Below are 12,101 nucleotides of genomic sequence, written 5' to 3' on the forward strand. Positions count from 1 at the left end.
TCAAAGTAGATAAGTCACCTGTTCCAAATGTGATGCATCCTAAGTTACTTAGGGAAGTAAGGGTAGAAAGTGTACCTCTAGCCACAACCTTCCAATCTTCCTTAGATATCGGGCATGTACCCGAGGACTAGAGGATTGCAAATGTTACATTCTTGTTCAAAAAGGGGAGAGGAATAAACCTGGTAATTACATGCCAGCCAGCCTAATATTGTTCGTGGAGAAACTTAGACACAATAATCCAGTAGAAAATTAATTGACACTTGGAAAAGAGTAGGTTTATAAATGAAAGTCAGCACAAATTTGTTGAAGGCAAATCATGTTTAACTAATTTGATTGAGCTCTTTGATGAAGTAACGGAGAGGGTTAATACGATTGGAGCAGTTGATGTGCATATGGACTTATGAGGAATGAAAAACAATTAAGCAATGAGTTGTTGTGATTGGGAATGCACTGCCTCAAAGGATGGTGGAAGCAGATTCATTAGTAAGTTTGTAAAGGGAAATGGATAGATACTTGAAGGAGAAAATATATTAGGGATATAGGGAAACACGCATAGGAGTGGGGCAAAGAGCAGGCATGATGGGCCAAATGCTGTATCGTCCTATGGTTCTTTCATGAGTGAAGCATTTGTGAGACCCCCAAGAAATCACTCCATGCACTCATCTCAGGGTGGGTGCAACACTATAAATATCAGTATTTGTGTAGAGTAGTCAGTCCAATGATGTATTTGAAAATATGTTAAGAGTTTGAGGAAAAAAATCTTATTTGAAACTTTGTGGAATGAACAACAGCTTGTGGGATGAAGCCAACGCATTAAATAATGGTGATGGCTGATTATTGCTCACTGATGAAAATTACTCATAGCACAATGTTAATTGCCACACATATGGGAAAGCCCAACAGGACATTTTAAAAGCCACAGGGGGATTATAGAGTATCCAATGTTTGTAGCTCAGTTACAACAGAACTTGTTTGTGTGGATCATAAATGCACCTGTTGGGCTGAATGGCCTGTTTCTGTACTTTAAATACTATGATGGGAGAAACAGACGGTACCAGACAAGGCAACTATTATACATAGGACTAAGCTCACTCTAAATGCAGGCACAATCTGTACACTGTATATAGCACTAGGGTGGTATGTTTCTGTTTAACTACAACTTACTATTGGCTTTTAGATCATTGCGGTGCCCTCAACACACAGATGATCAGCGGCGATCTGTACGGGTCTATCTCCTGGGATCTTCAGTGTAAGTTCCGTTAAGTGAGGAAGTTAATTTGTTACAGCAAGTTTTAAAAAGGACTTACTTAGGCTTTTTCTTTGAATGTCTAGAGTCACATACTGAGATGTCTTAACTCCTAAAATTAAAACTGAGGATTTTCAGCTCAAATTTGTCATCCTACTCCGAACTGTTTAATGTGAATCAATCCTGACATTCACTTGCTCCTCAGATCTATCATTACAGTGTCCTAATTAACACTCAATATCATCTTTCTTCTCCCATCCATCAATGAAAATAGTGAAAAGAAAACTAATGTTGATTGTCCATGTACAGTTTTTAACTGTCATAAACTTATGACTTGCTTTGAGTTTGCTCTGAACCATTCACCAATATGATGAACTGTCCAGCAACCACACACACAGACAATACCCCTTAATGAAAATTGTCCTGTGACACTCAGTAGTTTTTTTCTTTCCATCTGGACCATGTCCTTCTTTGAAGTGAATAAGAGCACTGGAATTTAAAACAGTAAATCAGGATAATGGATTTGTGAAACACGTTACTATTCAAATGGACAAGCCGTTGAGGCAGACAATAAAAATGAGTTTGAGAGACATATTTATTCAGAGAGAGAGAGAGATTGAGGGATATGGTGAGGAAGTGGTTAAGTGGGATGGATATATTAAAAAGATCAGTCTTATTGATTTTGATGGCTTTTTTTTATTCATAAGCATATTTGTTTGGCATGGCTTGGAGTCATGCCAGGTCAAAAAGTTAAAATTCCCTGATCTCAAAACAGGAGGACAGAAGGAAGCAAAGCAATTTAATCCCATCGGCCCTGCAATGCAAAGAAAATTTAATTTACTGCAGCCATCTGCCTCTTCCTTTTGCTCTGTCTTTTCTCCATTGCTACTAATGAACCAAATTAAGGAGTACAATAATAATAATTACGATATGATTACAAAATGCTGAGGTTGCTCAGGCTGCCTTTTGCCTCATTTCAGATCCCTTCCGGAATCTGAAGTAAGCGTAGAAAATGAGAGTTATGATCCCTCAGAGAGCCAGAGTTTTATGAGCCGACTACAATGGGATGGCACATCAGACATTTCGCCTTCTGACTCAGCATCTTCCAAAGCAAGTGAGTGTCTTTTTATCTTAATGGTTGGCAATGCTGGACTAATTTTAAAAAAAATCTTCCACGGGACATGGGCGTCACTGGCTAGGCCATCATTTTTATTGCCCATTCCTAATTGCCCTTGTGAAGGTGGTGGTGAGCTGCCTTCTTGAACTGCTGTAGTCCATCTGGTGTAGGTATACCCACAAGCTGTTAGGGAGTTCCAGGATTTTGACCCAGTGATATAGTTTCAAGTCCGAATAGTGTGTGGCTTGGAGGGGAACTTGCAGTTGGCTACTCTTGTCCTTGTGGGTAGTAGAGGTTGCGGGTTTGGGTTGCTTGGTTGCTGTCAAAGGAGCCTCGGTGAGTTTGAGTGCATCTTGTAGATTGCACACACTGTGCCACTGTGCGTCGGTGGTGGAGGGAGTAGTTGTTGAAGGTGGTGGATGTGGTGCCTGTCGAGCAGGCTGCTTTGTCCTGGACAGTGTCGAGCTTCTTGAGTGTTATTGGAGCTGTACTCATCAGGAAAGTGGAGAGTATTCCATCACACTCCTGGCTTGTGCCTTGTAGATGGTAGACAGGATATGGGGAGTCTAGAGGTGAGTTACTGTCCACAGAATTCCCAGCCTCTGACCTGCTCTTGTAGCCACAATATTTATATAAACTAGTCCAGTTCAGCTTCTGGTCAATGGTAACCCCCCAGGATGTTAATAATAGGGGATTCAGTGATGGTGATGCCATTGAATGTCAAGGGGATATAGTTAATTCTTCCTTGTTGGAGATGGCCATTGCCTGGCACTTGTGTGGCACTAATGTTACTTGCCACTTATCAGCTCAAACCTGAATGGTGTCCAGACCTTGCTGCATATGGGCATGGACTGCTTTCAGTATCTGAGGAGTCATGAATGATGTTGAACATTGTGCAGTCATCAGAGAACATCCCCACTTCTGACCTTATGATAAATGACGGTCATTGATGAAGCACCTGAAGATGGTTGGACTTAGGACACTACCCTGAGGAACTCCTGCAGTGATGTCCTGGGCCTGAGATGATTGACCTCCAACAACCACAGCCATCTTCCTTTGTGCTAGGCATGACTCCAATCAGTTTTCCCCCTGATTCCCATTGAATCCAATTTTGCTAGGGCTCTTTGATGCCGCATTCGGTCAATTGGTGCCTTGATGTCAAAGGCAGTCACTCTCGCCTTAGCTCTTGAGTTCAGTTCTTTTGTCCACGTTTGGACTAAGGCTGTGATGAGGTTGGGAGCTGTGCAGCCCTGGTGGGAACCCCAACCTGAGTGTCAATGAGCAGGTTATTTCTAAGCAAGTGCCACATGATAGCGTTGTCGACGACTCCTTCCATCACTTTGCTGATGATTGAGGGTAGACTGATGGGGCGGTAATTTGTCGGGTTGGATTTGCCCTGCCTTTTGTGGACCGAACATACCTGGGCGGTTTTCCACATAGCTGGGTAGATGCCCATGTTGTAGCTGCACTGGAATAGTTTGGTTAAGGACACAGCTAGTTCTAAAGCACAAGTCTTCTGTACTATTGCTGGAATGTTGGTCGTGGCCCAAAGCCTTTGCATTATCTAGTGCCTTCAGCCATTTCTTGAGATCACATGGAGTGAATCAAATTGGCTGAAGATTGGCATCTGTGATGCTGGGGACCTCCGTAGGAGGCAGAGATGGATCATCCATTCGGCACTTCTGGCTGAAGATTGTTGCCTTATCTTTTGCACTGATGTTCTGGTCTCCCCCATCATTGAAGGTGGCAATATTCGTGGAGCCACTTCCCCCAATGAGTTGTTTAATTGTCCACCACCATTCACGACTGGATGTGGCAGGACTGCAGAGCTTAGATCTGATCCGTTGGTTGTGGAGTCTCTTAGCTCTGTCTATTGCACGCTGCTTTCACTATCTGGCATGCAATTGTCCTATGTTGTAGCTTCACCAGGTTGACGCCTCATTTTTAGGTACGCCTGGTGCTGCTCCTGGCATGCCCTCCTGTACTCCTCATTCAGCCAGGGTTGAAACCCTGATTTGATGGTAATGGTAGAGTGGGGTATATACAGGGCCATGAGGTTACACATTGTGGTTGTATATAATTCTGCTGCTCGTTTTTGTTGATTCCCTTACCACCTGCCACAGACCTAGTCTAGCAGCTATGCCCTTTAGGACTTGGCCAGCTTGGTTCATAACGGTGCTACTGAGTCACTCCTGGTTTTAGATATTGAAGTCATCCACCCAGAGTATCATTCTGTGCCTTTGCCACCCTCAATGCTTCCTCTGAGTATGCTCAACATGGAGTACTGATTCATCAGTTGAGGTGGGTTGGGGGAACGGTAGATGGTAATGAACAGGAAATTTTGTTTCCCCTATTTTGTCCTGATACTGTGAGACTTCACGGGGTCCAGAGTCAATGTTGACAACTCTGTCCTGACTTTATACCACTGTGGCACCACCTTTGGGGTGGTGATGGTGGGGCCTGGGACATTGTCCGTAAGGTATGATTCTGGGAATATGACTATGTCAAGCTGTTGCTTGACTATTCTATGGGACAGCTCTCCCAATTTTGGCACAAGCCCTTAGGCCTCAAGTAAGGAGAACTTTTCAGGGTTAATGGGGTTGTTTCCAGTGCTTAGGTCAATGGCGAGTGAGCCGTCCTTTTTGTAGGTTTTGATACCACTGAGTGCCTGGCTCGGCCATTTCAGAGGGCATTTAAGAATCAACCACGTTGCTGTGGGTCTGGAGTCACATGTAGGCCAGACCAGGTAAGGATGGCAGATTTCCTTCCCTAAAGTGAACCAATGGTTTCATGGTCACTATTACTGAGACTGGCTTCTTAATTCCAGATTTGTTATCTGAATTTAAATTCCACCAGCTGCCATGTTGGGATTCAAACCCATGTCCCCAGAGCATTAGCCTGCGTTACTAGCCCAATGAAATTACCACTATGCGACCGCCGCCTCTGAATGAAACAAAAGCTAGCCAGACCAGACTTGTATTATTCTGGGGAGCACAGTTATACATCCATTGCAGCTGTACTGAAGGATGCTTTGCTGAGGAATTGGTGTTTGTTTTACTATATTGGGACCACTATATACCACTGTTCCCTAACTTAACTAGCAGTTTTACTGGTTTGGGGGAAGATAAATTAACTTTTTTTTTTCATTTTCTCCCATTATGCCATTAGGATTCTGATCCGTGCTGTTGGACATGAGTTCATAAGTGCTGACTGCCCTTCTGGTATCTTGCTTAAATGTTCATTTTTGACCTGATAACCTAAAAAGTGAGTGTTGGTAGCATATCTTGACATTTGAGCCTTATCCTGTCCACACTTGCATTTCAAGCTCCAGAGGAATTGTGAAGTGCATACTTGACTCCTGCTGTGTCTTGGCAGTGGAGTATTGTTCCCTTTAAGCTGCTCCTGAACGAGTGCAGCTCTAATAGCACTCGAAGCTTGACACCATCCAGGACAAAGCAGCCCGCTTGATTGGCAGCCCATCCACAAACATTCACTCCCTCCATCACCTATGCACCTTGGCAGCAGTGTGTACCATCTACAGGATGCACTGCAGAAACTCACCAAGGCTTCTTAAACAGCACTTTCCAAATCCACAACTGCTACCACCTAGAAGGACAAGGGCAGCAGATATATGGGAACACCACCACCTGGAAGTTCCCCTCCAAGTCACCATTGTGACTTGGAAATATGTCACCATTCCTTCACTGTCGCTGGGTCAAAATCCTGGAACTCCCTCCCTAACAGCACTGTGGGTGTACCTATACCAAAGGGACTGCAGCGGTTGGAGAAGACAGCTCAACACCACCTTCTCAAGGGCAATTAGGGATGGGCATAAAATGCTCGCCTAGCCAGCGACGCCCACATCCTGTAAGTGAATTTTAAAAAGCAATCCGGAAGTTGCTGATCGGAGCGTACACAGTTCAGCTCCTTTAAGTTACCATGTGTGCACAGCCTGCAAAAAACAATTTAAAGGTCCATTGCACTAGAAAAAAAATTAGAGGGTACATTGTAGCAGAAATGATCCAGCATGACAAGTGATTATGACATTTCACACAATATATTGTGTACACCCCTTCTGGCATCACTGCTGGAAACCAGTTATAGTCCCATAGTTTAATTAGAATGCCTGGGACATTCGTGTTCTCCTGGCTAACTGGCATCTAAGTCAACAAGAATTTATTTCTAGTGAAGAACCCTCGTGGTGGTTGGAATTAGATTTCCTTTGCCTGCTGTAGCTTTTGATAGCCAGCTGACTACACCTGAAGCACAGTAAATGGTTTTCATGTTTGGTCTCTGGAAATGTGCAAAATGTTCTTCAGTATAGTGCAATCTGTTGTTAACAAGTTTTTATTGTTCCATGTGAAGGTACCAACAATTCTGACTCAAAGAAGAGCAAAAAAAAGAAGCCTCACCTCGGGCTCCCTAGTGCTCCTGGCATGAGCTCCAGTAAAAAGAAGAAACTGAAAGCACCGGCTCCGCCCACTCCGAGCATATATGATGACATCAACTGAAAGGAGTGGTGCGACTTTTTTTTTCTTCTCCTGTTCTGTCTCAACAAGTTTCACATTGGTGGTAACTGTGAAGAGATGGACATTGAACCACCCACTTCTTAAGAGGAGTGGATTGGCTTCAAGATTGTACCTGACCCTTGGACGCCTGTGGTGCTGAAGGCTTCATTCCATGATGGTTGACATTGTCTTTTCCTATTTATTATTCAAAGAATGAGGGATTTTGCTGGGTGTACAAAGCTGATGAAATGTTGCTATTGGATTGCATTAATTGTGTCTGGGTCTCCATGATGAATACTCATGCCTGAAGCTGCCCCTCGTTTCAGGCCTTCATCCAGATCAACCTCTATCCCTTGTTTGCCGGACCTGGCTATAAGTTTACAACATGTTTTTTTTCCATTGTGCAGAGTGCAACATTTTGTGATGCCTCACAGTGCTGGTCTTAAATATTTGTTGTACCAACTGTGTGAGGTTTGTCTTTTCAGCAGGGCACGGGTTATTCACTGTGTAACTTTGTAGAGTTACTGTGTATTTATCGAAGGTTAGGGTTTCTGATAGTAATGTTCTTCATAAAAGCTGTGGAGAGCAGGGCAGCAGTCAGGATAAATGCAGCACATAGAATTCAAAAGTTGAGTCAGTTTTGAAAAAATAACTTTCTCAAAGATGGATTTGATCTGATCATTTCCGGTAAATGATGTCAGCATCACAAGCAGGAACTTTTTGCTGGCTTATCCAGACTGTATTTCAAAAATATCTGTTCAGTGCACCTTTTATGGAAGCTCTAGCCTACTCCAAACTTTCTGCAAGATTAATTGAAATGTATGTGTAAATACTGCAAGGTATTACTCTCTGGTCTTGCAACAACTCCCAGGACGTCTATTCATGATTTGCAAGGATTGACCACTCTGAACCGTGGCCCAGCATTTCACTATGTGAATATTGGTAGCTGAGCAAAGGACAGAGATTGATTTCTTAATGAAACCAACATCTTGAAGGCCTTTGTGCTGATTATAATCTCTTGTGGGTTTGAAATGCAGTCTGGCAGTACCGTATCAGTTTCTTTCAACAGTCATCAGTTGGAATTGAGTCAAATGGCTGCCATTTTTGTCAGTTTTGTGTAAAGCAGCACAGCAGATGGATGGACACCAGCAAAACATGAAGTCCCTTTTGCTTAACACCAGATACTTCCAAGTGGTCAAGTCAGCAACTCATTACATCCTGTTTGTTATGTAGTGATCACCGTGACATAGCCTGACACCATGGTCCGGAATATTTTTTGCTAATGGATGGGTTACGTTCACTGCACATGGGTGCCCCTCATACTGGAAAGCCTTTGTCAGCAAATTCTTGTGAAACTGCCTTTCTTCCCATTCTTACAGATATCACAACATTGTTTGACCCAAATTGGGTACCCCGGTTTGAATGAGGAGTACTTGGCGAAAGAGGCATTAATTGTCACCACTTTTCAAAACAGCATGTCTTTTTGTGTGTGGGACCAAATTGGAGTAGACATTTCATTGTGTTTACATCTGAGAAGCTGGAAATTTAGTTTTTTTTCCAAAGTATATATATTAGCAAACCTAAGATGGGTGGGTCTCGATTGCTTCTTGACATTATAATCATTGGGAGAAGTGGTCTGTGTGTTGCTTCCTGCCAGGCAGCTTGATGTTGCCCAACACTAAAAGAAAAACCATTGCACTTTACGTCTGATTGTGTGTGTGCTGGATTCGGAAGGTTCTTCTGGACTTGATATGGCCCTTTCTCAGGGCCCTGAAAAAAGAACCGACACAACTGTTGTGAAATGCTTTGCAGATGAAACTGAATGATCTGTCGCAGATTTCGAAGAAAGGAAAACAAGAAGTAAATCATGAATGAATTTAGCAAATGCCTTGCATTTGTATTTTATGTTGTAGCCAGCTGACCTGCGTAACACATTGAGCATGTTCTTTTTGAATTATTATGTAACATGACTAAAACTTGTGCTTCCAGTTTTGTTGCATCTTGACTATAAACTATGTAAATCAAGGAATAACAGCAATGGAATGAATCCTTGCTATGCAGAGATGCTGCAGTCTATTTTTGATAGACAAATATAATCCATTCTGGGCCCTTACAGAGCATGGAAAAAATGGCCTATGATCAGGCTTTAATGACCACAAAATATTGGCCATAATTTTTTGCTTCTTTAAAATTGTGTGCTATGTGACTAAGACAAGAGGTATGTTCAGTAATACTGTAGCTGCCAAATATGAGAGCTGTGGTTATTGCTTTTCATATTAGCAACTTTATTTTAAAACAAATTTTAAATATATTTCAATTAACCAAATAATGTTTGATGCTTTTATTTCTGAATCCTTATATTTTTCCCTTTGACTCCTGCTGCAATTTGCAACTCCCTTGTATCCCCTTCTCAGGCTTGGAAATCAGGGCACTCAGAACCAGTCAGAAGGGTGTGTTTAGGGTGCAAGGAAGAGCTCTTCATTTCCTGGGTAACCTGGCCTTCCTAGGGAAGTGTGAATGCTCACGAGACTGGGATTTAAGATCCCTTTTAGTTCTTCTATAAGTGATTATTTGCCTTTTCTGTGTATTTGCATTGTAAGTTAGGGCTGGAGTACCACCTGCTGGTCAGAGAGGTCACTAGCCACCCATTGTATTCTCAATTGGGTTGTAGCTGTATACCTTGTGCTAGTTTCCAACAAAAATACTTGCTCCTGTGTCCCACTTATTAGTTCAATAGTTTATGCACCAGGTGCTTCTTGTGCCTTTCTAGTGCAATACTTAGATATTGATCAGAAGTGTATGTGTTACAGTCACGGGTCTGTTGTCAGTGAGCCTGATCAATTTCCAGATAGAAATTGAAATTATATGGATTGCTCAGCCTTGAATGCAAGCTATTGCATCTTCAGAGGGAAAAACAGACGTTAAGCATTAGGATGAAGTCTGGCCCAAGCCAATTTCCCCCATGCACTCAGAGGATCAAATGGTAAGATGGGTGGCCAGCCAGGGTAGATAAGTTGCTGTGATGTGCAGCATGGCATGTTACTAAACATTTTGGATAGAAATTGCTACCATCAGAATCCTCCTAATGAGGGTACTATTGTAACACTTAAGCAGTTGATAGTTTTAAATATTTTTACTAATGTCTTGATGTTCGAGTCTATATTTACTTCTGAATGGAATTATAAGGCTGATGCAGTTCATACTGGTGTTTATATACAAACACATACCTGTGAACATACTGTGCTTGAAAATGGAATTATTACCTCAACATAAAAAGATCTTTCCTTTTAATGATATTTGATAACTCATCAGGCTCCTTACTTTTAATGTTACAAAAGCTGTACTGTGCCTGGATAAGTAAAAACATTCACGCATCCTTTTGATGGACAGTAAGTAAATTCATATTTAAATGTTATATAGTGACTGTCTCTGTCATGATGCTGAGGTGGGAACCTCATGCAAATTATCCACTTGAACACCAAGCTCACTTTTATGTGGAAAAGTATAGACATTTGGCACTAGAGTAGTATTCATCATGCCAGCAACCCAACTCATACTAGCAGCATGTTTTACTTGCAATGATAACATTCCTATTGGTACTAAAGGCTTACTAATGGAGCTGGTGATGTTGGAATGCTCATTCAATCAATATTTTAAGATATTGGCACTGGCTTTTCTGTACTTTTGGTACTGTTGAATATAGTGACACTGCCAGGCATGTCTATGCTGTCTTGTACAGCTGGTTTGTCTAATTTCCTGTAACAGCACTGGTATGTCTACATTTGCATTAAATTGGTAGGTATGTCTATACTTGACACTGACAGATGTATGTACTATTACTAGTTTATTTTCTTTAAGTGAATACTGTGTGAATTTAGCAAGTTCCAATATTAAAGCCAACCGTGCTTCTGTTCTAAGACCCGAATGCTTGCATTGTGTGTGCGGGCAGGAGGTGTTAACCCGCAGACCCAAGGGGCATAGAGTAAGCTTGTAGACTTGCTATTTATAGACAAGGATTACGGTTAGCTATGCATACTTTGCTGTGTGGGATACAGAGAATCTAAATAGACTCACTGAATATGAGCAGGTACATCTGTGATTTCCACAGACAGCTAAAATCCCCTCTGTTCAATGAAACTTTAAAACTTTGTGAAAATAAGCACCCTTAATATCAACATTGTATTAGAAGCAGAGCTCGCTCTGGTAGCTGTATAGCACTGAAAGCCTCATGATGCCAATAGGTTTGTTTTTGTCTTTGGCTGTGAAACTGGAAACTCAAGTTTTATTTATTATTTGGATATAGGTTTGAGCAGGATAATGTGTATAATCAAGAGTTTTCGGGGTGGGGGGGAGGAAACAAGGTGTATAATTGGCTCAGTTTTTTTGTGACTTGTGCAGTGATTCTGAAATATGCATGCAGTTATATCTGTCAATAAACCTAGGGTCCTGTAAGTTTTAATTTGTCATACATATCCCCAAACAGAATGCTGGTTCACTGTATATTTCTGTAACCCATAGTGACTACATGCTGCTTCAGTGTAAATAAAGGTGTACAGTTGAATTCTGAATATTTTGATTTACTGTCTGTCTGGTTCTCAATAGTGGTTAGTTATTGACCTGCCAAATGAACTCCAATTTATTCTCATCTCTCTTTAACATAGAATATTTACAGCATAGGATGCTGCAATTCAACCTGTTGTCTCTATGCTGGCTCTCTGCAAGAACCAACTCACCTTGTCCCACCCCCACACGTTTTCCTGTTCAAATAATTATCCAATTCCTTTTTTACGGTCTTAAATCTGCCTCCAACCAACTCTCACGCAGTGCATTCCAGATCCTAACCACTCACTGAATAAAAACAAAAATACCTGGAAAAACTCAGCAGGTCTGACAGCATCTGCGGAGAGGAACACAGTTAACGTTTCGAGTCAGTATTACTCTTCAACAGTTCTGTTGAAGAGTCATACGGACTCGAAACGTTAACTGTGTTCCTCTCCGCAGATGCTGTCAGACCTGCTGAGTTTTTCCAGGTATTTTTGTTTTTGTTTTGGATTTCCAGCATCCGCAGTTTATTGCTTTTAACTCACTGAATATGTTTTTCCTCATGTCACCATTGCTTCTTTTGCCAATCATCTTCAATCGGTGTCCTCTGGTTCTTGATCATTCCACCACAGTTTCTCCCTATCTACTGTCCAGACCCCTAATGATTTTGAATAACTCTTAGCAAATC

The 12,101-nt window shown here is 41.8% G+C and overlaps 1 protein-coding gene across 4 annotated transcripts in view; it reads left to right on the forward strand.

Annotated features, from left to right (window-relative positions):
- atxn7l3a (ataxin 7 like 3a) overlaps nucleotides 1–11,439 on the forward strand; it is a 31,359-nt gene extending 19,920 nt beyond the window's left edge. For 3 of the 4 annotated variants that reach the window (XM_078529591.1, XM_078529593.1, XM_078529592.1), the window contains 3 exons: nucleotides 1,178–1,249; nucleotides 2,227–2,360; nucleotides 6,729–11,212. In XM_078529591.1, coding sequence (XP_078385717.1) covers nucleotides 1,178–1,249; nucleotides 2,227–2,360; nucleotides 6,729–6,874 — 352 coding nt within the window. In that variant the 3' untranslated portion in view covers nucleotides 6,875–11,212. Of the gene's footprint in view, nucleotides 1–1,177; nucleotides 1,250–2,226; nucleotides 2,361–6,728; nucleotides 11,213–11,232 lie in introns of those variants that run through there. The other variant, XR_013573400.1, reaches the window with a different exon arrangement.
- The last annotated feature ends 662 nt before the right edge of the window (nucleotides 11,440–12,101 follow it).

The sequence above is a fragment of the Cetorhinus maximus genome, chromosome 25 (genome assembly GCF_964194155.1).
Source record: "Cetorhinus maximus chromosome 25, sCetMax3.hap1.1, whole genome shotgun sequence".
In the NCBI taxonomy this organism is placed as follows: domain Eukaryota; kingdom Metazoa; phylum Chordata; class Chondrichthyes; order Lamniformes; family Cetorhinidae; genus Cetorhinus; species Cetorhinus maximus.